At 38.2% G+C, this 27298-nt stretch overlaps 1 protein-coding gene and 1 long non-coding RNA gene across 6 annotated transcripts in view; both read left to right on the forward strand.

Moving 5' to 3' along the window:
* The window catches only part of CHCHD3 (coiled-coil-helix-coiled-coil-helix domain containing 3), a 149767-nt gene that overhangs the window by 41699 nt on the left and 80770 nt on the right, over positions 1 to 27298 (forward strand). For all 5 annotated transcript variants that reach the window (XM_080578089.1, XM_080578090.1, XM_080578087.1 and 2 more), the window contains one exon: positions 6403 to 6547. In XM_080578089.1, the coding sequence (XP_080434215.1) occupies positions 6403 to 6547 (145 nt within the window). The remainder of the gene's footprint in view (positions 1 to 6402; positions 6548 to 27298) is intronic.
* On the forward strand, positions 6555 to 14407 carry LOC308188756. Its single transcript, XR_013945731.1, has 2 exons — positions 6555 to 12482; positions 13377 to 14407. It is a non-coding gene; the product is annotated as an uncharacterized lncRNA (long non-coding RNA).

The following is a 27298-nucleotide window of genomic DNA, read 5'->3' on the forward strand; positions in this document are numbered from 1 at the left end:
TGCTCAATCATCCTCCTGTCTGTTTTTTGAGGAAAACCCAAACTTCATCTTGTTAGATCTGCTTCTTGTGTTCAGTAATTCTGATGCATGCAGCAGTGTCCTGCTCAGAGTGGCTATGAGCGGTAGTGGCTCCAATGAGATGGGAATTACTTGAATTTAGGAATTTTCTCTAAAGGGATCTCAACTCAAGTGTTTCATTCAGATGGGTAAGCTTTGTAGCTGTCACAGTATTCCTTTGCAAAGGAAATTCAATCATTTTTTCTCCTCTAGCTAAGCTCCTAAGTCCAGTCTTTAGAAGCAATAAGAGCCTCAGGCAGAGCAGAGAATTTTTATTTTCTGCTTTGGGATAAGCAGGATGTTAGCAGCGCTGTCCATTGGTACAAAGGTGTGCCCGATTTTAGCCAGTGCAGCTCCTTTTCTTCTGACAAAAGCTTCAGTTCATGGGGTTACGTAATTAAACACTTAATCTATCAGCAGATCTCGGGACAGATGGAAAAGTCTCTCTAATGGATACCAAAATGCAGTGTGAAAATCACCAGCAAAAGGAAGAAATTTAGGGGAAATGTGTGCCCACTCACGGCTAAGTGGGGCAGAGTCCCGGTGACAAAGGACAGAGAATAGGCTGAGATACTCTGTGCTGTCTTCATCTTTCTGAAAGGCAGCTTTCAGGGATCCCAGCACCCTGAGATCAGCGGGAAGGGAGCACTGACGACTTACATGAGAAGGAGGATCAGGTTAGGACACTTACTGGAGAGAAATACTGGACATAGATAAGTTCATGGGGGCTGGCAAGTTGCACCCACGGGTGTGAGGGAGCTGACTTACATCAGTGCGAGGCCAGTTATTTTTGAAAGGTCGTGGTGGTCAGAAGAGGTTCCCGAAGAAGGTAGGAAAGCAAATGGCACTCCAATTTTCATGAAGGATGAGCAGGGAGATCTGATGACCATGCCAGGAGGCAATGGAAACAAACTGAAAAGCATGAAATTCCATCTAAACACAGGAAAATACAGGGCCAGTGGTCAAACTGTGGAGCAGGTTACCCAAAAACAATGTGAAGTCTCTATCCGTGGAGATAACCGAAACCCAACTGGAGTGTTCCTGGGCATCCTGCTCTGTCTGACCCTGCTTGAGCAGGGAGTGTGGACAAGATGGTTACAAAGGTCTGTCTGCTGGATTAAGGCAGGAACTTCTGGTTTCTGTGTATATAATCGTATGCAAGGAAATAGTTCAGAACATGAAATACTGCAAAGTGTTAATCCAAACCTTAGTATTTAGAGGTTCTTGTTAATACTCTACGTACTTTCGAAAGCCGTATGGAAAAGAGATAGCATTGCGTCCTTTATTTGATTAAATCAGTTACTGTAACTAGATAGCTGTACACTTGAAACAGTATTTCATAATTAGAGTATTTTGTTCAAACTATCAACTTCGCAGAAAAATGTATAGCAAGCAACCTTCTCTGCTGTTTCAGCAGCTTTTTTTAAAGCACTTTCTGTGTAAATGATCAGTGTAATGCATAATGTCTTTTGTCTGTTAACTAGAGCTTTCCGCGTAAATGTGAGAACCATTATATTGAGCCTTTAATTTTGTTGTAATTAAAAATGTCATTTTAAGTGGTCTATTTATGTGGACTTCTTGGAATAGTGGACTGTACTGACAAGTTGTGCTATTTAATTGCTTATAAATTGCAGCTATGGATTTATTTATTTATTTATTTATTTTAAACTTTTGGCTAGGTGATAATATAATTTATTATTGTAGATTTAGCTGATGTTTGCCTTCACTCAGCAGCAGTACATGCTGAATGCCAGCAAAATGAATTTGTAATGTCAAGGAAGGAAACTACTGTAAGTTGATGCAAGCAAATGTTTGAGATCAGAAGATAGCTGCCTTGTGTTTGTTTCATTAAGCTCCTATGAGCCACCCAATTATGTAACTCAAATAAATGAAAATTACTTCAAAATCCTACTTCTTCTTTTAAAACTCTGGTGAATTTAAATCAGTTGTGATGGGCATATAGGACATTTTTGTGGATGAAAGTTGCTCTAAGTGGAGAAAGTCTAGTGGGGGCTTCAGGAAGTTAACTAATTTTATTCTGTAGGTACAGTGAGATACATTTCAGATCACATGAATGAGGATTTGAGTAAATAGAAAAGACAATGTTTTTGCTTTAAGGTGCAGTTACGTGCAAGTCAGCCTTGGATGTGTTTGAAGAACATAAAATTAGCACCTTTTGGGCCTAAACTGTATAAAGTTTCACCATGAAATACTATATATTTCTTTTATAGTAAAATGCCACCCCAAGTAGGAAAAAACAATGGCAAAATATTTGCTATGCTTCTTTCTTTCTCTGAGATAACGTGTTTGATCTAAAAATTAGATAAAACTCCTAAATATGCAGAAGTTTCTTTACTCTGGTATGTCTTAAACTAAATAGATTTGTGTGGTTTTTTTTCTCCCCATTTGCAAAGAAACGTGTTTTGGGGAGACCAGGAGGTAATCCAGGCAGCTCTGGAACTGTTGAAGTAAAATTAGTGGCAAAGATATCGCAAAGGTGGAAGAGAAGACCTGTTACTGGTTGAGAAAGGAATGGAAAGTGAGACAAAGTCGTCTTTACTTAAGGGAAAAATTAATGATATATCATTTGATTTTTATTTTTCCCCCCCTGTAACAACATAGCTACAACATAGCTTTTAAACAACAGATTAAAAAGTAGGCATAATCTCTTCAGTGGCTTAATTGTCAGTTTTAGAAAATTACTAGTTAAACTGGAGAAGGTGGAGGCTTGTGGACAATGACAGATAGAGATTATTAGGCTAGAAGGTGGTTTGTAATGGGATTTCTCAGAAAGCAGTCTAGGAACTGATGTTAATATTTTTATTTCTCAGATATGTTTATGGTACTACATTTAGTGGTAATATTACAAAAGAAAGATCAAAGGATCATGTTGGGAAATAAATGACTGACAACTACTAACTAATAAGTGTTATGAAAGTGCAAGGTAGATCTGCTAACAAACTAACAAAGACGTTGGCATTGTAAATCTGCTAACTAGAAATAGCAGAGAGTAAAAAGCCTGCAAAGTATTAGTTAATCACCAAAGTGACTGTGCAATTTACAAAGCAAATAATTTGTCTAACACATTTCTGCTTTCGTACCGTAGGAGATGGAGAGAGAGATATCCTTGCCAGTGTAAGAGCCGTGCTGAGGTCTCCTCTGGAAATATAGCATGATGTTCTGGATCAGCTGCAGGGCTGATCAAGGAAGCTACATTTCTTATATAAGGCTAAAATGTGGACTTTATTTTCAGGGAACAGCAAGCCAAACTGTTGTCTTAAAAAGATCTTTGGTAAAACCTTGTTGGCCCCAAAATGAATGTGTTTAAATGGCGCAACCATAAAGTCAGCTGGGAAATTGCAAAAATGTTCCTAGTCTCTGGAATCTGCATCAGTCTTTTAGGTGCAATAGGGGCAGTAATAAGTTTTTTTATTATTATATTTTATTTTTGATGAAGTTGATCAGCTTATGCAAAGCATTTATGTGACTTAGCTGTAAAACTGGAAACTACCCAATTACCCAAGAAATACTTAGAGTTTTTTGCTTGGGTATTTACCCTGATCATGTTATACTTTTACAGCATTACGAGTGCATTTTAAAGACATCAAGAAATTGCATTTCTAAGGAAAAAGGGTGGTCTGTAAATAACAAAACTGCATTTGTGTGAACTGTTACAACCACCACAGAAAAGATCCTCACTTTTTGATGTAGATATTTCATATCCTCGTTATTGGTATTAACGAGGTAGGCGGTGTTTAATGTTCTTTTAATCTTCAGGTACTTGCAAAGAACACATCACTTATCTGTTTAGTAATAATGTCTTCACTTTACATGCCTAGTGGTGGAAAAGGAGGCAAGGGGGACAGTAATCTGTTGAAATCCTATAATGCATTACTGCTGGAGGTAGGAGTTGGAAGTAGGGTCTCTCCCTGTACTCCCACCACTTACCTTATTGCAGTAGGTTCCCTGGCAGGTTGGTCTATTAACGATGGTGAGACATGATTGACAGCAAAGGATGGCACAGAATCCGTTTTTTGAGTTTCTAGTATGCGGTGGGCTTGGAAACCAGCAACTTGTGAGATCAGGTGGGTTGTACGGCTTTGGCAGGCATTTTCTGGGAGCCAACTTTGGGTGTCCTGTCCCCAGCCGTTCCAGCTGTTCATGCCCAGGACTGTTTTCAAGATGGGAGTGGCTGTGATACGGGATGAGATACCTGAACTGATTTTTAAATTGGCTAGCTCAGGTCAAAGCAGTAAGTCTTGCAGTGAGTTCTCTGCTCTCATGAAACCAGCGTTACATATCCATCCCTCCTGTCTCTCGTGTGGACGTACCCACAGCTGTGTCATTGTCTGTTAATTCTGTGGGATGTCCGTTTCTGATGAAAAGCTGCTCAACAGCTCACGGTAAGGTGGGAAATCAGATGACACGCGTACATAGGCGAGATTCTGGGTCACCGTCTTGGAGCAAGTGTGCAGCAAAGGGTGTGTGGAGTTTGGGCAAAAGCAGAAAAGAACAGCCCGTCCCTCTGTAGTGTACTTAGCAGGGAAGCTGAATGTAACAGCAGTCAGGTTAAGCCATCAAAGGGTTTATCTTGACATTGGGAACCTGTTATTTTTGAGTGTTAGGAAAGCTGGCTTTCTTCTTTTTGCAAGGGAGGTTGAGAGGAGACCTCGCTGAGGTTCGTAAGGGCAAGACTCAATGAGCTCCTGAAAAAACAGGAATAATTTCTAAGAATTAGATATAACCACCTAAGCACTTTAATTTTGGAGAGTTTGTAATGTGGAAGCCTCCAGCAGCTTTTTCAGATATTATCTGATTTCATATACTTTAATTACTCTGCTAGGTACAATATACATAAAGAAGAGATGGATTTTTAGGGGGAAAGCATCCGTGGGAAGTAAAATCCATAAAGGATGAGGAAGGAGCTTACTGCAGTCTCTGGAAACACAGAGTGCTTTCTCTGTTGTCTCTCACAAGAAAAAGCTGCCGAGACTTCTATTTTGACACTTTTTTCTTTTTAGACAAAACATTATTTCTCCAATGGAAAAGACAACCAGAATGTTTTGACTGCAGCATTGATTGTGTGAATGATTCGATATACCAATGCTGCTGGAGTAATTTGGGGGACCTTGGGAAATCACTTAATGGAATTTGGTCCATGGCTGCATAATCTGACTTTCTGCTGGAGTAATTGAAGATGCTGCTTAATAAACTTTTTATAAAGACTCCCAGTTGGTTGCTGCATTTCAGAGGGTTGTGTCTGAGCGCAGAAGTAATACATCTTGTAATTGTCTTTTTCCTCCCCACCCCACTCAAATATTTTCCCTGGGGAAGAATCTAATGTACTGTAATGCTAGTACCTTTTACAAAGTGACCCTACTCATTATGATTTGTTCTCTGAAGCTCCCTTGACAATGTATAAATGCGCCGAGAATCCTTAAGCTTCCTTTCTTCCACTCTTTTGAAAGTGTATTTGAAAACCTGTGTGATAGTGCCATTACTATTCCGAGTTCCCTAATGCTGACGCTGTGCTCGATGTCACAACGTGCTCAGTAGAAATGTTTTATTAGTTAACCAATGTATATCTATACGTTTCCATGAAAATTGGATATGGTGTGCTTACATAGAGTGATCTAGTAAAGATTTACCTGCTCTAGGGAACCTGCTTTGGCAGGGGGGTTGGACCCGATGATCTCCTGAGGTGCCTTCCAACCCCTACAATTCTGTGATTTCTAGTAAATTTATGGTTTTGTGACATGCAAATGGTGAGAATTTTCTGCTTTAGCTGTGTTAACTCTGTTGCAACAAGTTCAGTAGTTCTTTCCATCTCATCCTTTCAAATTTCTGGGGAAGGTTTATTATGGTTGTTGGGTCTTTTTGCAGATTGGTAAATAGATGCAGTGTTTGGGTTTATGGTGTGGCTGGAGATCAAAAAACATTATCACATTGCAGAAAAGAATGGAGATTTTACCTGGAAGTTAGGTGGTGGGGCGGAGAGAAGGAGTTTCCTTGAAAAATATTCCTTAAAACAAACAAGACCAATACCCTCCTACAAACAGAGCTCTGTGCATATCCTTGGTACTTAAGAGATACATTTTCATAAACTTTTAAATGAGTTGTATTTTATATGATTTAAAAAATAGTGTAACTAAGATGTGTTGAGTTTACGTATTCTGTTTTTAACACTAATCTGAAATGAACTTCTGAAATTTTTACTGAATTCATATTCAGTCTTAAGACTCCTGTAGTAACTTCAGTGACTACTTTTGAAGTGACTGTGCTTATATCCTTTTAAAATGCATTTGGAAAATAACCTTTCAATCTAAATTTCCCTCCCTCCTGTAGGTTGAAGCAAGAACAAGCATATGTACGTGATGAGTTTGGCAAAATTCTGGAACGAGAAAGGATTTCTTCAAATGAGCATTTGACTCGAGCCATTCTTCGAGAGAGAGCTGCGACAGAAGAGGAGCGTCAGAAGGCACAACGCTTTGTAAGTTCGAAAACTTATGTAGAAGTCTTGGATTTTTAAACAATCATGACTTCAGGCTTGTTTCAAACTATTTGTAGAAGAAGAAAGCGTATCTCATCTTGTGATTTTTTTTTTCTTTTCCTTACTACTAAATTCTATCATTTTATTTTATTGTTCGCAAGTTTCCCTATCTTAAGAACAGATGAGTAAAAAGAACCAAACGTTTCTGAAGGTTGCAAGTATAATACATCTCCTTGTTTTGAGGGGTAATATTAAAGCCTTCTTCTGTTTTCAGATGAAGAGTAATATGATTGTCTAGGTCTATTTAAAAATTAGGTTATTGTATGTTAAGTAGTTACAACATATGAGATGCTCTTCTGGAAATTAATTACTTCATATTGGAAGGGAATCCATAATATTCCTGGCTAGAAGGCTGGCTAACAATAGGGATTCAAAAACTATAACTTTGAAGTCTCTTTTGTTCTAGAAAACAAAAAGAATTGTCTAACTTTTGATTGTCTCAAATCTTGGAACCGGCTTAGTGAAAAAATCTGTATCAAAGACTCCTATTTCATTAGAGCTGACGTATAAAGACTTGGTGACAAGGAAGTTGTAAAATGCAGCTGGCTGTTTTCTTTTTAAAATTGACAATATATATTTCAGCCCATTTCAAATGTCTGGCAGATTTGTAGCTTCCTATATAACAGTTGCTTGCTGTATTGAGTCTTCTTTGTAAGAAGAATCATTCTCTGAGGTATGAATATCACTTCTTAGAAATTTTTTAGGTTTTTTTTTTTTTTTTTTTAGAAATTAGTGGAGTATAAATGGTAAACAAATTGGTCTTCCCAAGAAAAGAGTTTCAAGTCACTTACGTGAGCATTCCTTTTAAAATAAATGGGGTTATTTATGACAACATCTATATAAATACGTTTGACCCTCTGTATCTGAAATGAAATCAAACCTTTCTAAGACTTACTGGTTGGTAACACGGCAAAGCAGTCCCTTCAATAGCTTTATCTATGCTATGTAAATACGAATCGATTGCCTGCATTGTCGCAGAATTGCAGAATGATTGAGATTGGAAGGGACCTCTGGAGATCATCTGGTCCAACCCCCTGCTCCAGCAGGGCCACCCAGAGCACATCACTCAGGATTGCGTCCAGACGGCTTTTGGGTATCTCCAGGGATGGAGAGTCAACAGCCTCTCTGGGCAACTTGTTCCAGTGCTCAATAAAATCATTTAGGTATAGCTGAGTCTAAGTGTCTTCTGCAGACATTTCTCAATGGTTTTTCAGACTTCTACTGATGGTGGTGTTGAAGAATAACTATATGGCAGACAAATAGCTACTATTTTCTCATTTTTAAATATAGGAACAAAGGAAAACGGAGAGCAGTTATGACCAAGATACGGTCTTAGTCTTATGCCTTAAACCCTTGGCTTGTTAATGTCATGCAGTATGGATGAGGATTTTGTGGCCTCAGCCTAATGAAGTACTGAAGATTTATACTGGAGAATATTATTTGCATGAGTTACCGGGTTTTTGCATCTTTCATTTACTACTGGGGCTAGCACTATGCTTTTGAGAATTGTGTGATGCCTTTCTCATCAGCCAAATGCTCGATTTCATATCGATATCAATATCATATTCATATCAATATCAATAGATTTCATATTATGACTATGAAACTGGTATATTTAGCCTTTAAGTCAATTTTATTGATAATTTTCACATATTCCAGAGTATTTAAGCTAGAACTGTCTAAGTGAAGCAATCAGGAATTGCTATTAACTAGTTTTGGGCCTTATCAGCTTGTTTCGAGGTATGTGCTGTTAATGCATATGGAGGTGGGCTTGGAAAAAAGAACATAGAAATGTTGCTAATGAAATGAAGCAAATGCCTTAAAATCTTACAGGATGTCCTCTTGCATGGAATTGTAGAGTGACTGGCTGCCTTTCAAGGTAGAAACACCACAGCCTGGTATTTTAGGGAGCTGCCTGCCAAGACCGTGAATTTTCGATCTATGAAATTGTCTTGAGATTCTTTCATGAAGATCCCTATGTTCTTTTGCTTTTGTTACTGCATTTTTTTTGTTTCTACCATAACTTATAAACAATAGTATATATTTTTTCAATGTATCAGGCTTGAATTTATAGAATTTGTAACATGGGGATGTATCTGTGTGCGCCATTTGTCAGGTAGGGTGAATAATCCCGTGTGCTAGTTAACTGCTGGAGTAGGCTGATATTTTATGTAGCCTGGATTTGATTGCATCTGTCAGAGAAAAAAGTATTGGAGAAAAAAGTAGTGTTTCGGAAATGTCAATAGCATTATCTACAGAGTTAATTCCTTTGCCACTAAATTGTTTAAACAGTGCACAGGAATAGATATTATGGTTATAAAGGAAGAATATTTTTTTTATAAAGGCTGCTAATTCAGTTTTAATAAACAGACACGACATTGTTAGATTGAAGGAATATTTCCCATTCTAAAACCATTTTAATACCAGCTGCTGCTTATAGGTTTGGACAGAGGAAACTTTTAAGTGTCAGCACACCAAAAGTTAATACTAACTTTTCATACAAATGAAGAAAATTGATACAAATGAAGCTAAAATGGACAGCTAAGACAGTAAAAGCTTTGCAGGTGACAAGAAGTAGAGAGAAATGTCATTTGTCTCTTTAAGCAAAAGTATTCCACTTGTCAAGAGAAAGAAATCTAAAGGAAGTCAGCAGAGCTTGAACAGCAAGGTAAGACAAGGGAGTGCACCCTTAAAGCAATCTGAAACAATTTTTAAGTGAGCAGAATGAGGAACATCATGACATTTGCTAGGCTAAGTGTTAAAAAACAACCCCCCAAACCCAAGTATGACAGGTAAGATTTTAAAGACCGTTTAAGAAAAGGTTTAAAAATTAACACACGTGTGTGTGTGTGTGTGCAATCCCACAGCCTCCGTGGAACAGAAATCCTACCAAAGACTGTAGGGCCAAGAGATGACTGGGCAATACTTGTAGTGATCAGAAGAGATGAAACCACAGCAGCAAAATACCATGAATTAATTCTTTCACGTGTCTCTTGAAAGTGGAGGAACATCGGAAAGTTCCCATGCTGGAACTTTTCTTTGCAGAGATCTCCTCAGATGAGGTCTCAGATCTGAAGATTCAGTAGAAAATGTTAAGGGAAGTTGACAGTTTTACCAATAACAGCTCTTCAGGCTTGGGTGATAGTCATAAAGGCTTTGAAAGAAACTTGGTGATGATAGATGAGCTAATGATAGCTGAACTGCTTATGTGCTGTGTAAGCTCTTACAGAGAGCTCCCTCAGTACAAGTGGACTGGAAAGTGGCTGATGGGATGTCAGCTTCTTTAAAAATGATTCTGGGGGAGATCCAGAGGTATACAAAACAGTATTTCTGATGTTTGTACTGACCAAGGTAGAAATCAAAATTTAGAGTAGAATTTCCAGACCCTCAAGTGCGCCGTGTGCTTGAAGTTGTGCTTGAGAACTGTCTGTAGCAGTGTAGCACATCAAAAAATACTTCTTTCTTCCATACCCTTACCATGTATACTTACCGTGTGATATTTTTCCGGCCCATCCTTCTTGAAGGAGGACTTTATAATGACTTAAGGCTTTTATTTCAGTCTGACCATAAAGAATTTTGGTACCGGCGTGATCCTCTCTGGCAAGGATTGATGCAGCCAAGGGTCACACTCTTCTGAGTGCTCCAAGAGTGCTGGTGTTAAGTTTTACTCGTCCAGGCAGCAGACCAATCCTCCTTTACACTATTTATGATTGGAGATCTTCGCTGCACACCTGAAAGTTGTGGGTAGTTGAGCCGGGCAGAGTCTTGCTGAGTGGCTTTAAATGTGGGAGCTTTGCCATAAATAGCTTATTGATGTTCCATCACTTGAGTCATTATGAGAGTTGGGGTGAGACACAGAGAACATGGAGTGAAAAATCAATAGTTATCCAAAGTGCAGAGGACCTGTTGTATTTCCATCTCCTTATAATGACCTGGAGTTTACTGTTAACATGTTTACTTCACTGTCTGGACTGAAACGAGCTGTCATTAAGACCCTATATGTTAGAAAATGGTTTTATTGAGCTGCCAATGACATTAAAGTCTCATTTCCCTTTGAAGAGGCACAGAAATATTGTTCTGTTCATTTGCTGTAACCATAACATTAAAATTTGATTATCGCTATCATTAGAAATCTGTATCCATACTAATATAATTACATACACTTCTCCATGTATTGTTCCAGGCTTTCATTGAAAAGTACCTGTTAGAGAATGAAGTCTGTTGTTGCAGAGGTATTTTTTTTGTTTTGTAAATCATTTTCTATACAAGAAAGTCTATTAATAAATTCTGTGATCAAAAAATCAATTTAGCAGAAGTATCCTTATATTAAAAAGAAGTTTTTGCACCTTAGGTGAATGTGGTAATCAGATTATTGGAAATTTGAGATGTATAGTTCTTCTTTTACTTTTGTGAGCACTGAAATCAATAGACAAAATACATTCCTTGATATATTAGAGCTGAAACATGTTGAGTTACGTTAGGAGTGAACTTGACCTATTGTCATAATTGAATACATATTGTTAAAATAGAGTGTTTCACTCCTCTGTGTCTCAAATGTTTAGATGTTTTCCCTATCATCCTTGGGTGGCTGGTCCAAATCACTAGGTACATGCGCTATGCACTGACCTTTCCTTTAGTGTTGCATTTATTTTTCCTGTCCTCAATTCATTAGCTTTGTCAAGAGGAGGTCCTCTATTTTCCATAAGCAGATTATATACTGACCCTTCCTGCTCTTTCCAAACAGTCCTGTGCTAACCATATTTTAAGGATGACTTCACTAGAAAATACCAGGGGGAAAAATTACTAAACGAGTTAAGGCATTAGTTCTCAAGAGAAAAGAAGTCTGTTTACAAACCTGCAGTATTTATTACATACCTCATTTAGCTCATTCATCATTTTAATAGAAAAATGAATCTTTTTAGATGATTCTGAAATAATTTGAGGTAAACTACATAGCCTGAGGCAAAACATGATTGCTTACTGTAGAGAGGACCAAGCTGTTTCTGAAAAATACAGTATGATTGGTGACTGTAACTTACAATTTATCATTGTGAAAATATTAAAGGCTCACATTTGAAAATTAGACTTAAGGTTTGGAAACAGCATGGTACAAAATTAAATCTAGCAGTAGTTCTTTTGTAGTTCTTTTGTTCTTCAGATTTTATAATGTAGAAGTATCTTTACTCCTTGAAAGCAGGTATCTTTGCAGATTTACTCATAAGGTTTCTTTCGGGTTTATGTACGTGGTTCTTTGTTGCCAAGTGCTGTTCTCCTTGCCATTTAGAAATCATTGTTTTGTTGCAGTAAATGGTCTTTTTGCATTAGTACTCTGGTGACATGGGCAAAAGTCATCTGTTTCGCTTTGTTCTTTCCTGCTGTGGAGGACAGGGTAAAATTAAAACGAGGAGGAAGAAGTTACTTGTGAATGTTGAGGATGAGGTCCATTGGGTTTTGTTTGGCTTTGTTTTGGGGGAGAGGGGCTTGGTGGCTTTTTTGCAGAAGGAAGTGGGATACATTGAAAAAGTCATTTGCATTTTAAAAATATTAAACTCCGTTGCACTGTATGTGCTTACCTTCATTTGAATAAACATAATGTTGTGAATATGGCTTACATCTCTCTTGGCACACATTTATTCTCCCTCTCTTTCTGGCATTTCTACTGCAGCAGTAAGGTGTTTGGAATCTGGCTTTCTAACTGTTTTGGGATGTCAAACAGGTGATGTGAAACTGCTGTACGAACAAGAAGGTGTTGCTGTGCAAATAGAAATCAATAACGTTTGTTTCCAGCGATGCAGGAAACGGGACTTCCTGCCAAATATTTGCAAACCATGAGTGGTTTTCTTAGCTGGACAGATGTATCTGCCTGGAGGAAATGGTAAAGACCCATTTGCATGTCTAAAATTATTTTATTAATGAGAGAACAATCTCTTCCCCCTAGATGTAGTTAAACAGTAATAAACAATTTAAAATAGCCTGTGGGTGATAGTACTGTTCTTGCTCTAGGTTGTAATCCCAGTACGACCTCTGTCACGTCAACAGTTAAGCAATGTTTTATTTCATCTCTGAAACTGCCATTAAGTGCCTGCAAACTAGAATAAGAAATTGCTCACCTGTATCTCTCTTCTGTTCCTTTGTAACATCCATTCTGACATTTAAAATAGTTGTTTTAATGGAACAATACAAATAATTTTCTCCTTCCTCCTGTTTTTGACTTGATGACATGTCGTAGACCTGTAATTTTTTATTTTTATAGCTAATGATCAATTGTTTTTTCTCAAAGTGAGGCATATAAGAAGAAAAATGCAGTAAAGATAGAAAATGTAAGGTACATAAAATGAATATTTATTCTCTTTAAAAGTTTCTTTTTGAATGGTTAGAGGAATGTGTTTTGTTAGTCAAACAGCATTTAAAAGCATGCTGGTTTTTTAATTCTTATATAGCAAACCCCAAGATATTTGACAGAAGCAAAATTAATCACTGTGTTATCTCAGCATCCAGATGAAGATCTAGTGCTTTACAAAGCCTGCTGCTCCATCAATTTGTTCTTTTGGTTGAATTCAAATTGAGTTCATTTTTATAGATTCACTGCATAATACTCTCCTCTCTCCTCCCTCATTCATTAACCAATTTGTTCTTGCTACTCCCTTTTTATTGAATGGCTAACAAAATTGCTATGCTATCTTTTCAAATGAATATCATCATTCCTTGTCATGCATGGACAAAAAGTAAGCATATTCATTCTTTTTACATATACATTTGCTTCTTCCAGAGAGAAGACCCATTTCTGCCCCCAAGATACTGTGAAAAGGATGCTTTAAATAACCTTCTCTTGAAGCTTTTGGCACAATGCTTGTGTATAAGTATTCCTATCCAGACTCCATTTGATTTCTTCTGGGCCTTTAGAGCATGTACGCCCTGCTGGTTGTATGGCACAACAAAAGCCGAATCAAAGAGTCGTCAAGACTTGTCCTTGTACACGATGTGGTACAAATGCATGCAGTGGATTAAAATGCGCTCCTCTGAAAGAAGTCTTAAAAACGTAGCATACAGTCTCCCCATTTCTTCAAAACAATTTTTCTGGACTCTCATTCTGACTTCTATTTAATATTTATTTACTCTCAGGCTAGGTTAATTTTGACTGGGCAGATAGTCCTCATGTCTCTCTTTTCTAATACTTAGGTTGTCTAACTCCCTTTGGTTGAATTAGAAAACTTAAGAAAAGAAAGGTTGTTTAGGAGGTGGGGGGAATTAAGAGTAATTTGTTTTACTAATGACCACTACCTTTAAGTCTTCCTGGGACTCTTCACTGCGTAACATGGATATTTTGTTGGGGAAAACGAGCTGAGAGAAGGGGACCGAACCATTGAAAGAGTATAGTTGGAGGGTATTCAGCCACCTATCTTAAAAACATTCATGAGATTGATCAGTGGTCTTTACGTTGTTGTTCTGTGGTGTTTGGTCTGTGTGCTGGTGTAGTGTTTGCCGTAATCAGGACTCTGCATATCCCGTGGAAAGCAGGCTCTGAGACAAGAGCCATTCCTTTTAAAGAATGAAGCTACAAAAAGCCAAGGGGTTGTTGTGAATAGTAGTAAAATGAGAAACTGCTACATATAATATTCTTTATGGCTTAATTGGGTAGTTTTATTTAATGTAGCTCCCATCAATTTTGTATGCCTCCCCTTTTACTGAGAACAGTTGAAAATCTGGATACTGAGTTTTGTGGTAGAGCTTGGTTAGAAATATGTGGGATGTGTGCTTCTTACAAAACCTAGGATTTTGTGACATTTAAGGAGATTAAGAGACTACGTCATACTAATATTTATATTCACAACTATGCCCGAGACTGGGTTTCAAAACTGAGAGTAAATAAGGGTGAGAGACTGGCAGATAAATAGTGAACTACATTTGTGTCCTGTTTTGGAGGAGCTGGCTTCCTTGAGGAACTCCAGTGGTAGATGTCCACTTTCATCTGTGGTCTACTCTTGGAGCTCTTTTTGTGTTCAGGAGACCTGTTACTGCTTTATGTTACATCTACTTCCCATTTTGAAAATTACTTTCTTTACTATAAGGAGAAAAGGGTTTTCTTTTTCTTTTTTTTTTTCCCTCTCCCCACTGAATGCTCATTTTATAGTACCCTTAATTAGGCGATGGACCCAGCTGCAGTTTCCTCTGCCTCGAGTGCTAGAAGGCACGGAGGTGACCTTCCAGCCTTAGTACCAAAAAGACAGTATTATCAAAGTATCATTCCTCAGGCATTTCTGAAAGTTTAAGTCTGGTGCTGTATCAGGGAGAGAGAGAAAATATATTTTCGGAAAGCTCTGTTAAATACCTTCAAACAAACAAACAAGCTTGGATGTTTGGAAAGGCCAAAGCGAGCGGAACTGTCTACATATCAGCATTTTCAACAGAGATGTCATATTCTGCTTAAACCAAAACGCAAACAGAAGTGATGCCTGGGATGTTTTTATTGGTTTTGCTCTTTAATATTTTCTCTGCTCTTTGTGCACTTTGACATATTCTTTATTTATTAGTACAAAATTGGATGACTTCTATTTCTGCTATGAGTTATTGAAGTAGTGAAACTTCAGTGTCTCCAGAGCAGAACTAAGTGACGACTGTGAAATGCTGTTGAATGCCGTACTTATTTTATTTTTTGGAGTTCAAATGCAGTTTTTAAGATTGAAAAGTTCTGTTGCTTCTCCTTGTCCATGAGTTTATGGTTTAGGTTCCCACATTTGGTTAGAAAGAAGGCTGCAATGGATGATGACTAGTCTTCTTCAGGAATAAAAGACTTAACATCTCATCAAAATAACACTTGTGATTTTATCAAAAGTTAGAATAAATCATAGAATCAATAAAATGTGATCAAAAAGTGCCATATAATACAATTGCTATTGGCACTATCATAATCATTGCCACAGATTCCCTTACACATTGCTCCCAGAATATGCTGGGTGGTTTAAAGCAACTAATGTGAGCTAGGACTTATCCTGGTAGAGCTGATGATAACACGAGTTCTAGAAAACACATAGTGATAGGGAACGGTATTTGGGGAAGAAGGGAGAGAATTGACAAATTACAAATATTCTCACTTTTTGATGTAATTTTAAGTTACCAAGTCTTTTCACTGGATATCTAAAATATATTGGGATATTTAGGTATTGAAGCAATAGGTGCAAATGTATCTAAAGTAAGTGTATGCAAATCCAATTTAAAAGGATCTATCAGAGAGTGGGTGAGGAAAGAAAATGACAGGTCACAGTTAAATTTGATTTTTTTATAAAGATATTCAAATAATTTTTGCCATATCCAGGTACTACTTGTATGAGATATTCTGCAACAGGTACGCTAGCGTGTGCGTGGAGAGAAATAGTCTGCCTCCTTTTTTTAAAGGAGGAAAGAGTTTTAAGTGTATGGGTTGATGAATTGGGAATGTTAATGCACCATTTTATTTCGGTAATAAAAATTATTCTCTTGATAGTACTGTCCTCTGAAGACTGGGGACTGTTTAATTTCACTGCTCCCAATAGCATAGTGTGTCATTTCCGTCCAGCAAAGTGCAGTGGGGTTTGTAGCTGGGAATCCAGCCTCCTTCCAAGAAATGTATGGATGGTGGTCTTCGTATGGGTGCGTGTCGGCCTCTTTTGCTCAAAAGCTGCGTATTTGGAGAATGTGACATGCGGGTGGCTGTGCTGCTCCCGACTAAAATCAAACGTTGCTTTATGCAAGTGATGTAGCGAGTTGAAGCCAAGCCATCCTCTGTTCAGGAAGTCCCTGTGACATGAGTTTGGAAAGCAAAAACTATTTTTAGTTGTCAAGTCTGCTGTTTAAGCAATTTCTTAAGAGTGATATAGTAAAAGTGTGTCAACGCTCATTTTTGGGAAGCCGCGGCAAGAGGTGATACTACGTGCTTGTCACACTACTTTTTGATTCATATGGCTGATGCTTCTAACTTAGTTGTGAGCTTGGAAGATCCATCCACCTGTCTGCTCGCGTCGTAAGATGCTGCATTGTCTTTTTCTTACATGGTTGAATTCAAATCACGTCTGTAAATAAATAAATAACAAAATTTCATTACTTCTCATTTTCCTAATTATCATGCAGATAAACAGTGGGGATCGTGACATTAGGATAAGTAAGTGGCTTATGATTTTGCCTCGGAGAAACAAACTCGTGCTGTTCCCCCTTTTCCCCCCTTGGGCTATGCAGGAGTAATAAATGAGCAAGTCCAGAGTACTTTATGATAGATAGTTAATGGTGCTGCGCCTGAGCCAACAGGCTTGTTTCCTCAGCAGCTGTCACAATTTATAGTCATTAGCATACCTTTAATGGTTGCATTTCAAAATAATTTCTACTAGGGCATTCAGCATACATAAAGGAAAAAAGCCCTGACATTGAAAAAGGAGTTTGAGGTGTAGGTGGATGGTTTTGGCTGAGCCTGCTGTCGGAGCGCGTACACGCAGAGGGTGTGAGAGTGAACTGAAAATTGTTTAAAGCAATTTTGAAGGTGAATACAGGTTGACTGTATTTGGATGGTTGGACTAGGTGACCTTGTAGGTCCTTTCCAACCTTGTGTTTCTATGATTCTGTGACTCTCAGTACCCGCTTCTGATCAGGTCTCTGCCTTTAAGCCTGTGAACAGCCCAACCAGGAGCCTTCTGCACTGTGTTGTGGGGTGGTTCTTGCATTTACATCCGCAGGAAGACTGATCTGCAATCTTTTCAGAGGGAAGGGGTAGTTCTGCAGTAACACCAAGTCATTTCTAGTGTGTAAGGCAAAACTGAAGGGCTGCCAGATTTTCAAAATGAAGTCGTGATGGCAGACGTCACAGCGATGGCTTGGTATTCACGCTAATTTGGTTTAAAAGAAGAAATACTTGTGCATAGTATCTATCAAATCTTCTTTTAATGGTTTTGAAGGCAGGCAGGAGGGATGTTGGGAGGAAGGATGAGTGGGTGCCGTGCCTACCTTAGTAAATGGGGACCTCAAAAAGCCATCGGATAAGTAGGTCAGCCGGATCTTTGTTTTACATTGTAGTAACTCTTGTAATATTTTAATTTGCCTTTGCACTTTTATCTGCCTGATGGGGAAGAAAAAATACCAAAACATGTTGTTGTTTTTTTCTTTTTTTTTTTTTTGGAAGTAATGGTGTTGGTAGAAGATACCGAACTTGAGAAAATCTTTCTTTGAACATACTATCTGCAAGTGAGCTGTTGTACAGCAGAAACGTAGTGCCTGTCGTTTTCCCTTGTGGTTTGCAATGCCTGAAAATTCATTTAAAATTTGGATATGGACAGATTCGACCTTAATGAACAGAAGGGGGTGGGGGGCATCAAGGCAAACCTTCGTTTTCCTTAAACAGATTTTCTATTTTATTTGCTGTTTTCCAGTGCTGCCGGTTTTACTCCCATATTCCTGCTAATTTTGGAGGCTCAAGGGAAAATTAAGCTGTCCTGTCTAGAAGCCTTGTTTTCCTGCAGTAAACCATTAAAAAGCTGGTGGTCAAGACCCATCAAGTATAAATGCCATTAATTAGTTGTAGCAGGAAGGGAGGGGGACTGCGTAATTACTGAGAGCTGTTTTGGCAGGGGTGTGAATTTGCCTCGAAGTGAGAGGGAGGTCGCAAACCTTGACAGATCTTTCAAAGTCTGCCGTGTGTTTGACATCCCGATTTTGTTGATTTTTTTGTTTTTGATGGTCAGTCCTCGTATGGCAGGAGAGCAGCTCCACATAGCCTCGAGAGTACCGAGATATGCTCGAAGATGAGCACGAAGCATCCTGCAGATACAGGAATCTGTGGCAATACAGACTATCAGATAGCGCTGATTCTGATCAACATTTCATTTCATGTACTATCACACAAAGCAGATTTTGAACAAATTTCAGTGCCTATTACAGACAGTGGCTAAACTGTTGCTAGGGCAGATGCAATGCGATTCTGTCTTGTCATTATTGCCCGGTTTGAAAAGTTGCTTATTGTAGTGTGCTCAGCCACTTGATAACTTTTAATTGGCTCTATGAATTTTGCAGCGTTTGTGTGCAGTATTTTATTTTTTTACATTTATGACAACGATTCTGGCTGCCCCAACAAGCAAATCTGTCGGTCTGCTAGGGACTATTAAGATTGCAAAATTAGTGCCATCGAAGTTAAGAAATGTTTTGCTCTCTTAGTGTTTTACTTTTTTATTTGCTTTTTAAGTAACAATAAAAAGGAAAGAAAAAAAAGACACAAGTACTGTTAAAAATTAGGCTCCAAGCAACTTTCAGTGAGGTCCCCAGACCCTATGAACTTGTACATGTTGATCTTGATTTCTTCACTCTGATGTCTCTTTCTAGGGATGTGATATGAAGCGGTAACTTACCTGAAAGCACTATAAATTCTCTGTTAATTCCGTATGTCATTTGGGTTGGTGTGTTTCTTTTTAGAGGCCTGTAGTAGCCATTGCATGTGGAATATAATGGAAAAAGCGGTGTATAAGTGCTAACTCAGAGAGTACTGACTGCCTGGTGCCCCAGAAAGGTAGTAAATATCTTGGATGTAAAGATTGTGTAAGCCCAGCACTTGGAACTGATGTTCAACAGACAAGGAACACGACACAAGATAGCTTCTGAAATCCTGATTTTGCTGTGTTACTCTTGTCTTGATGTAGCTTATGAAACTGTAATTTTCTCTGCTTATTATTTTAAAGATAATAATAATAATCATGTCTTCCTTCTCATCTTCATCTTTCCGAAGTCCCAAGACAGGAGAGATGTTTAAATTCACCTGAGACTTATGTACTGGGGAGAGTGATATAACTGTATTATTGCACGTGAACTACATTGATTTTATCTTGGCTGCAAAAACCAAGGAGTATTGACAATTGGGAATTCTGGGTTAATCCATATCTTGTGTAGGTTCGTATTCAGGTTTTTATTTCTTCCATTTTTTTCTTTTGGCTGTGGGTATTTTTGATCAAATTCTTTTTCTGTTCAATTTTTCTCAGACACCTTTTTCAGTCTAATCCTTTCCCAATACGCCATTTCTTTCTCAAGTCTTCTGCTTCTTGTCCTTAGCCACTCCAGTTCTTCAGTTCTTCTTTTCATTCTACTTGGTCATGTTCTTTCACTTCCTTCTCTCTCCCTTTCTACTTTCCCTCCGCAAGAACCTCCGAGTCCTTCAGTTCTTACCTTCAGGACAACCTACCGCTTCTCCTCTGTGATGCCTGGGAGCGAGTTGCCCTCTTCGCTTCTCTTGCCTGACGTTGCAGTGCCTTGGAGCTGCCGGAAGGAATAATTGCAGGAGAAATCTCCAATAACCCCTGCAGTCCAGGGAGGGCACGTGTTCAGTGAGGCAGGTAGCCAGGCTGTAGCCCATGGGGGCTCTCGGGGATGGAGCCTGCATACGGCAATGAAATCATACAGAACCCTGTTGCCAGGCTCTGACAAAAATGTACTGAACTGGGGCTGTGGGTTGTTTTCTCTTTTTTTTTTTTTCTTTTTATCCCAGAGGCTTATGGACATGGTGAAGTTTAATTTGGTTTTATTGGAGGTGGAAGAAGGATGTGCCCTGAAATTGGTGTGATCGGCGCTGTTCCCCTGGCAGATATCAGATTCCTTTGGAAGCTACACGAATGCTGGAACTTCTCAGCAGAACAAAAAGAAATTTCATTTATTGTTAGCGGACAGTTTTCTCTCTTTAAACGGATGAAATGAATTTGGCTTCGGCCCTCAGAAAAGTTGGAGATGAAGTGTAACATCTTTAAATCTTTTCTTTCTCTTGCTTCTGACAGTCTGTAGCTTGAGGCTGTGTGGAGTGGGAAATGGATGGAAAGCAATCTTCCTTTGTGGAGAGGATGACACAAGGCTTTTGTACAGGTGGGGGAACAGTAAGGAGAAAACTTTTTTTTTCCTGATAGCTTTCAGTGTAAGTCTGATCTGTAAGTTGGAAGAAGAATACGGGGAGGTTATTCACAATTATTCACAAAACAAGTTTTATGGTGAGTTCGGGTTTATTTGCGTGTGCGTGATGGTGTTAATTAAGCAGAGGATGACCCAACTGAAATAGGGGCATCGCCAAGCTGTGCTACCTTAGATGCTGAGCGTTTAGATTTTCCAGTGTGTAGTCGTTTTACCGTCGGCTGTCGTCCAAGGTATTACTGCACAGGTCATTTGCAAGCAGAGGTTCGTTTTCTCTGCCTACATTTTCAGCTAGTTACAGGTCTAATCAGGTGTGCCAGAACTTGGCACCCTAGGATCTCTTTATAATTGAGGAGAAATAGGTTCTTTGAGTATTTGATTCTGACCTATTCAGATGTCAACTTTATGATGATGAGGATTACCTTGTAGAAGTGTCTCTTTCGCTGCACATGACCTTCTGGGGCTCGAGATTAAGTGTGGATGTCTTCTTGTGTAAATTCCTTAAGTAAGGAAGGTGATTTGGACAAGAAACATCCAAATATCGTAATGGTGCCTGCACCCATGTCATGCTAAATACGCTGATAATAAATTAGAAAATGAGTCATAATGAAAATTATTCCCATGGCATGCGTTTTGTTATGACCTCTTCCTTGTCCTTAAATTGTTTTGGAAAACTTTGCCTAATGCACACGGAATTCTTCTGTTCTTCACAATCGTCTGTAAAGAATTGGTGGGAGCCACTGTTTTTTATTGGCTTCCCTTTTCCTTTGTGATGCACTGTATGTTCTGCAGTTGTAGCTTTTTAAGGTTTTAACTATTTGGTGTTTAAATCCCTTTGGGTTTTGCCCATGAATGAGCACAAATTCCTACTCATTCACACATTCCTGGAGACTTGAGCATGCTCCAAAAGCTTGCAGAGTGAGTGACTGTGGTCACAGAGGGAAATGAAAATTGATCTTAGTGTATCTTCCCATCTTCCCGCAACGATGATTTCGATGTTACAAAGTCAGGCCCTATGCAGGTTTTGATGCCAGGATTTCCCTAAACTTCTGGAGGAACTGAGAACAGTCCTGTGATTTACTTGAAGTCCATGCAGCTCAACAGTGCGTTCCCCGTAGGGTACTATGATAACACTTTAAGGTAATAATAAATAGGTGGGATAAGTATTGCCTCTAAGTTAGAGTTTATGTAGAACAATTTTTAAGATTGTTGTGTCTGTCATAATTGTAAATGGGTAGAGTATGCTGCTCAGTGTGGAGCTGACAACAACAACAAAAAAAAAATCAGAACTTGTACTACTAGTGAGGAGAAAAAAAAAACATTTTATACTCCATTAAACTGTTACACATCATAAATAATTTATGCTTGGCTCGCTCTGTTCTGCAGCAAAGATGATAAACTAGTCATTTTAGGAGCATTTTAATGAATATAATAGTTTTCCTGACTTTCTCTGTAACAGAAACCATGTGCTTTCTGTATTCTCCTGGTCATTATGTGTATGTGAGTGCATTAAATAAGAATACATTTAGAAATGAGTCCTTCGGTCTGAATTCCATAGGTACCTAGGATGGATCAAAATTATATGTAGTTTTCTTTTCATGTTGCTTACAATAATATGTTTATATTGGTTATTTCTGTCATTTCCAGAAGCGTGTTAGCACTTCATGCAACCTAATGAGGTTGCCTGAGTTCCCAGACTGCAATATTAGTATTTTTTCTGGTTTGTACTAAACTTATAGATAATGCATACTTTTTCTCATATATTTTCCATGTTTCATTGCAGACAGCCTTAGTTTTTTGAACTAATTTGTGGTTTTTAATGTTATTTGTTGGTGAAAACTTCCTGCTTTTTAATTAATTAAAAAAATCAAATTACCATTGAAAAAATAGAAATTGCTGTTAGATCTTGGAGATAAAAATCTTTTAGACTACAGCATTTTCTAATGTGGAATTTTAAAATCAGGTTTGACTGAATTTTTCAGAATTATAGACACTTAGCTCTATATTCATAAAAGCTCCACATTCATAAAGCTACGTTCATCTTGTGTATGATGTTTGGTGCTTCTGAACATGCAACTTGTCTATTTTAGTGGAATGTGCTTGATGTTCTGAAAATCTAAATAGCTGAAATTGTACTTCACTTAGCATTGCCTCATTTCCTTTTGATAATGAAAGTATAAAATGTGATATTCCTAGCAGGTAACAATCTATTCAGGTGAGTGATTCAGGAGAAGGGACTTGTGCTTGGCTTTCAGTGTCACTCCTGGATGTAAGCATGAATCCAGAGAGTGCCGTTAGTAGAAATTACTGTTCAGGTTCACGTTTCGATAGTATGAAGTCCTCCTTATACTTTGTAATGAAATAGTCTCAACTTTTTCTTCATTTCTGCATGATATGCAGTGCCCTCAAATCTCCTTCCCGAAGTTCTTGAATGTAATAACTGAAATCTCTTTGGAAAGAATATTCTTTCTGACAATTAATTTATATTGTTGTTTATACACCCACACAAATACAGTGCCTGAAACTTCACTGGTACTACTGATAGAACAATTGATGTTGTTCTAGTGTTCTCGAATTTGAAATAATGGCACAGATTGTCTGTGCTCTGCAAAACGTTTCTGAATGGGGATTAATTGCTCTTGGTCTTAAAAGTATCACCTTAACCTGATTTAACATTAAAAGACAAATCAAGTGGTTTTGTCTCTTTGAGAAAGAATAAGTACATAATTGCTTCTTTTTTTTTTTTTTTTTTGCTTTTATTTCCTGTTCCTTTAAAGCATTTTAAACTTTGCGGATTGGATAAACTATTGCAGAAAATAGTTTATGGAGAATTAAATTCATGGTACTCTGCCAGTAGATTACTTTGACTAGAAACTGTCCTCTGACAAATTAGTGATCGTTCTCTTTATATAGTACATTGCAGAAACAGCAACCTCCATATTAAATCTTAATCAATAACAATGCTTCGCTAATTACAGGAGCGGGTTTATATATTGGATAAATTGCTGTTTGTAAATGTTGTATTATATTAACTAAAACAGCTAATTACCAGCAGCAGAATAAACATAAGGTTTGCTAAAAGCTTCCATCCGTAGCTTGGAGCAGTCGCTGCTGCCTAATATTTCAGTCAATGTGGAAAATAAGGTAATGACATTATAAATACATTTATAATGCAGGACAATTTCTTCTAAAATGCATGTAAGTATTATTGCTTTACTATGAAATATGATTTATTTAATGCATTTCAGCCCCCATAATATTAAGATATAATTGAGATGGGGGGAAAAAAATTGCATGCAGTCAGAGACTGCATGAAAGTGAATCATGGTCTAAATTGCTTGTAATTTTAAAGGCACTTAGGGGAATCGTGAAATTTATATAATGCTGTCTTTGGTTTAAAAAATGTGAAGAAAATAGTTGTCCGGTCTTTCAAGTTTTATTTGACTTTAAATATTTTTGTATGCTAATCAAAGTCTGGAGCAGAGTGAATAAACAGAAAATGTAAAAGTGGTATCACGATTAAGAAATGGGTCCAGATCTGTTGAGAGGGGGACTTTTATGGTGACGATTGAGTAAAATAGCCAACAGTAGAGTGCAATTTGGGTAAAGCCATTAATACAGGCATATGAAGGGAATGAATGATAATGCAAATGTTACCAGTGATCTTAAATGGAAATCATTTAAATGGGGCTGGGAATTCTGCTGATTAGTGCTTTCAAAAGACTGAAAATCACAGGTCTCGGCTTTATAGTTTAATTACCTGCTAAACAATTGCTAGTGACTTCACTAAATCACAAAGCTCCCAAACAAGTAACATCAGTAACTGCAGCTATGCCTGAGCAATTCCAATTTCCTTGATAATGGCCAGCAGCCTGTGTTTAGTCTAACATAAATTGTCAGTTTGAAAGAAACCAGTAGTGTACTTTATCTTCAAGCATGTATTTTGGTCTAAAGATGTGACACAGAATTCTTAGTAACCCATACTTCTGTGGCAAGTTTCACTATATCTCAGTAGATGATAAAATTAGTACACGTAAAAATTAAGCTTTTTTATGATATGCAAGAATTAAACTTCTTTTGAAGAAATGACTTCATGCTTTTAGGACGTGTAATTTCTCCTTGTGTCAAATATTTTAATAACCCTGTGGAATATAAATCATATACCATTACACATCATTTCAGTTGGCAGCTAGAACGTCACAGGGCTGAAGTTGAAATGGGAGCTGAGTGTTCATCTCATCCGTATCATTTTCTGCCTACAAAGACTCTGGTCTCTTTGGCAAGCATCGTCTTCTAGATCCAGTAGTATTAAAAGAGAAAGTTAGAGGCTTCGGCAGCTCCTCATCATTTCCCCTTGCTAGAGGTGAGTGTCCCTCACCAACTGGCCTAGTAGCAGTTCACCTGAACTCTTCCCTAATTTGCTTTGGGCAAAATCTATTTGCTGAAATAGTTTAAACGAGTGTCTTGAGCTAAACTAATTCCCCCACCACCAGATTCACTTGCACAACTCTGCAGGCACGTCAGTGGGATCAGTAACCTTTTCAGTGGGAGCAGCTGCAACCTGGAAGATGATGTTGAGTTTCATTTGACCCAAATTAATTTAAATCTCTTTGAATGATTAGTTACTTTGTTAGTAGTACAGCCTGGAAAATTCTATGAGGCTTTTTAATATTACCTCCAGATTACTGGATGTAATCACTTTTTTAATAAATGAGAACTTTGAGGCTGGCAAGCCACATTTGGTTTTATTTTGTTTCATTAATTAAAAACCATGGTGGGGATGAATAATAAACATAAAGAATTGGTAGCTTGACTGAAACGCCACAACTCCCTTGCCTCTGTATACTTCCTGCACGCTGTTGCCAAGAGATTTGGTGAGGATTGATTAAAAGAGTTTGAAATAAGGCTCTGTCTGCAGAAGTTCAAAGTAATTGCTCTAAGTACTTTTATTAATAAAGAGAGCTTGCATAGAATGAATTCTATCTTGGGGGCTCTCTAAGGGCTTTTACAAGTTAAATATATAATTAACTATATTATCTCACACTATTCATAGAAATATTTTTTGTATCATAGAACATACAGTAGCAATTTACTGTGTGTAGACCCACTATGGGAAGTTTCCTTTAAGTGTGAATAATATAATACTAGTATTGTTGAAATTCAATGATACTAAGCTGACTTACGTGCTAGACAGACAGAAAGAGTAAGATGAATTTAAGCTCAGCCTAAAATGAATCAGCAACATGAGTTCAGACAGGCAAGGCAAGTATTGGACAGGACATTATGGTTTGCAAGTTTGCATGGAGTTTTAATACTGTCTAGCTAGGGCCTTAACTTTATTTAGAAGTAGTAATTGCAAGCCTACTGCTTTTTAACGAATGCCATACTTTTGTGTCATATTTGATCTGGGTTAGCAGTAGATAACTGCATTTTTTTATTTATTTCAGACCAACTTTGTGCAGAAGCACCATACTGAACACAGTCATTGTGTAGCCACAGAGTTCTTAACTTTAAGTTACTGGAAACAGCCGTAGCAGTGCGTTACGGTGGATGAAACAGAAAGTGGGGCCGCTTCTGGCAGAGAGCTGAGGTTGCAGCAGAAGAATCACAAAATGAAGTGTCCCTCAAAAATGCTCTGCTCTGACTTCGAGTGTTCAAACGTAGTGTTCAGGGCTGATATATGATGGGTAACATAGTACAGAAGCCCAAAAAGATGCATGTATTTTTAGTCCATGGAATAAATAAAAGAACATGGATCAGCTTTAGTACTGTTACACAAGCATGTTGTAGAAGGTGATATTTTTTTTTTGAATAGACTGATCTGGTTCTTTTTTCCATATTCTCTCTCTTTTCTGTATTCTCTCTTTTTTCCACATTCTCGCCTTTTTCTCCTGTATCAGTGGCTTTTCCCTCTTTTGTTTGTCCTGGGGACACCACGTTCTTCAGTAAGGAGCAGAAGCGATTGCCCCTGGCTGCTTCCCTCGCAGCCCTGCTGGGACCCGTCACTGCCTGGAGTAGTCTTGGGCTTTGTGATACACTCAACAACGTCATGATGCCTACCTGCCAGTGACAGAAGTGACTTCACTTAGGATGTCAGCAGTGGCACCTTTCTTTGCTTCCTCTCCTTCCCCCGAGGTGCTGCAGCACATAATGGGGATGGTCCAGGGACGGCAGCGGGAGGCAGCAAATGCTGCAGGAGAACTGCAGTCGTGTGGTGCCAAGGCAGTTTTTCTTGGAAATTCCACCTAACGAAGCAAAGGTAGAGCCTATTTAAAAAGCGTTGAAGACGTGGTGTGTATCTCTACAGTGAAACAATTTTACTGGTAACTCTAATTTGAAAACTAAAGCTCTCTAGCTCAAAGATTTTTGTGCTCTTGAAACCTTCCGCAGGTTGTTTTCCTGACTCCTTACATAGTGGGAAATGGGCTTCTTTTCTCACAACACCTACTCGCTCAGTAGGAATCTTGTTTTGGAACCTACGAAAGCAGTTTAACGTGATGTGCCTTAGTGTATGGGTGTCTGTGTCTGAGCTTCTCACTTCGCCATCATTGATGCGATGCCTGAGTACACTGACAAAACAGATTCCTCTTTGCTGAGAGGATTATGCTGGGTGAAAGCGGTTTCTAAAAACAGGAGGTAGTTCTTACGCAAGTGCTAGGTTGTTACTACAGATAATTTGTTACATTCTCAGGCTTGGATCTAAAATGCTTTTTAGAATAACATTTATAGAAGCACATACTTTATCAAATTGTGGCCTTCAGAAAGTTCAATGTATCTTTATAACTGGTAAAA

The sequence above is a fragment of the Anser brachyrhynchus genome (genome assembly GCF_964034855.1).
Source record: "Anser brachyrhynchus genome assembly, chromosome: 1".
NCBI lineage: Eukaryota > Metazoa > Chordata > Aves > Anseriformes > Anatidae > Anser > Anser brachyrhynchus.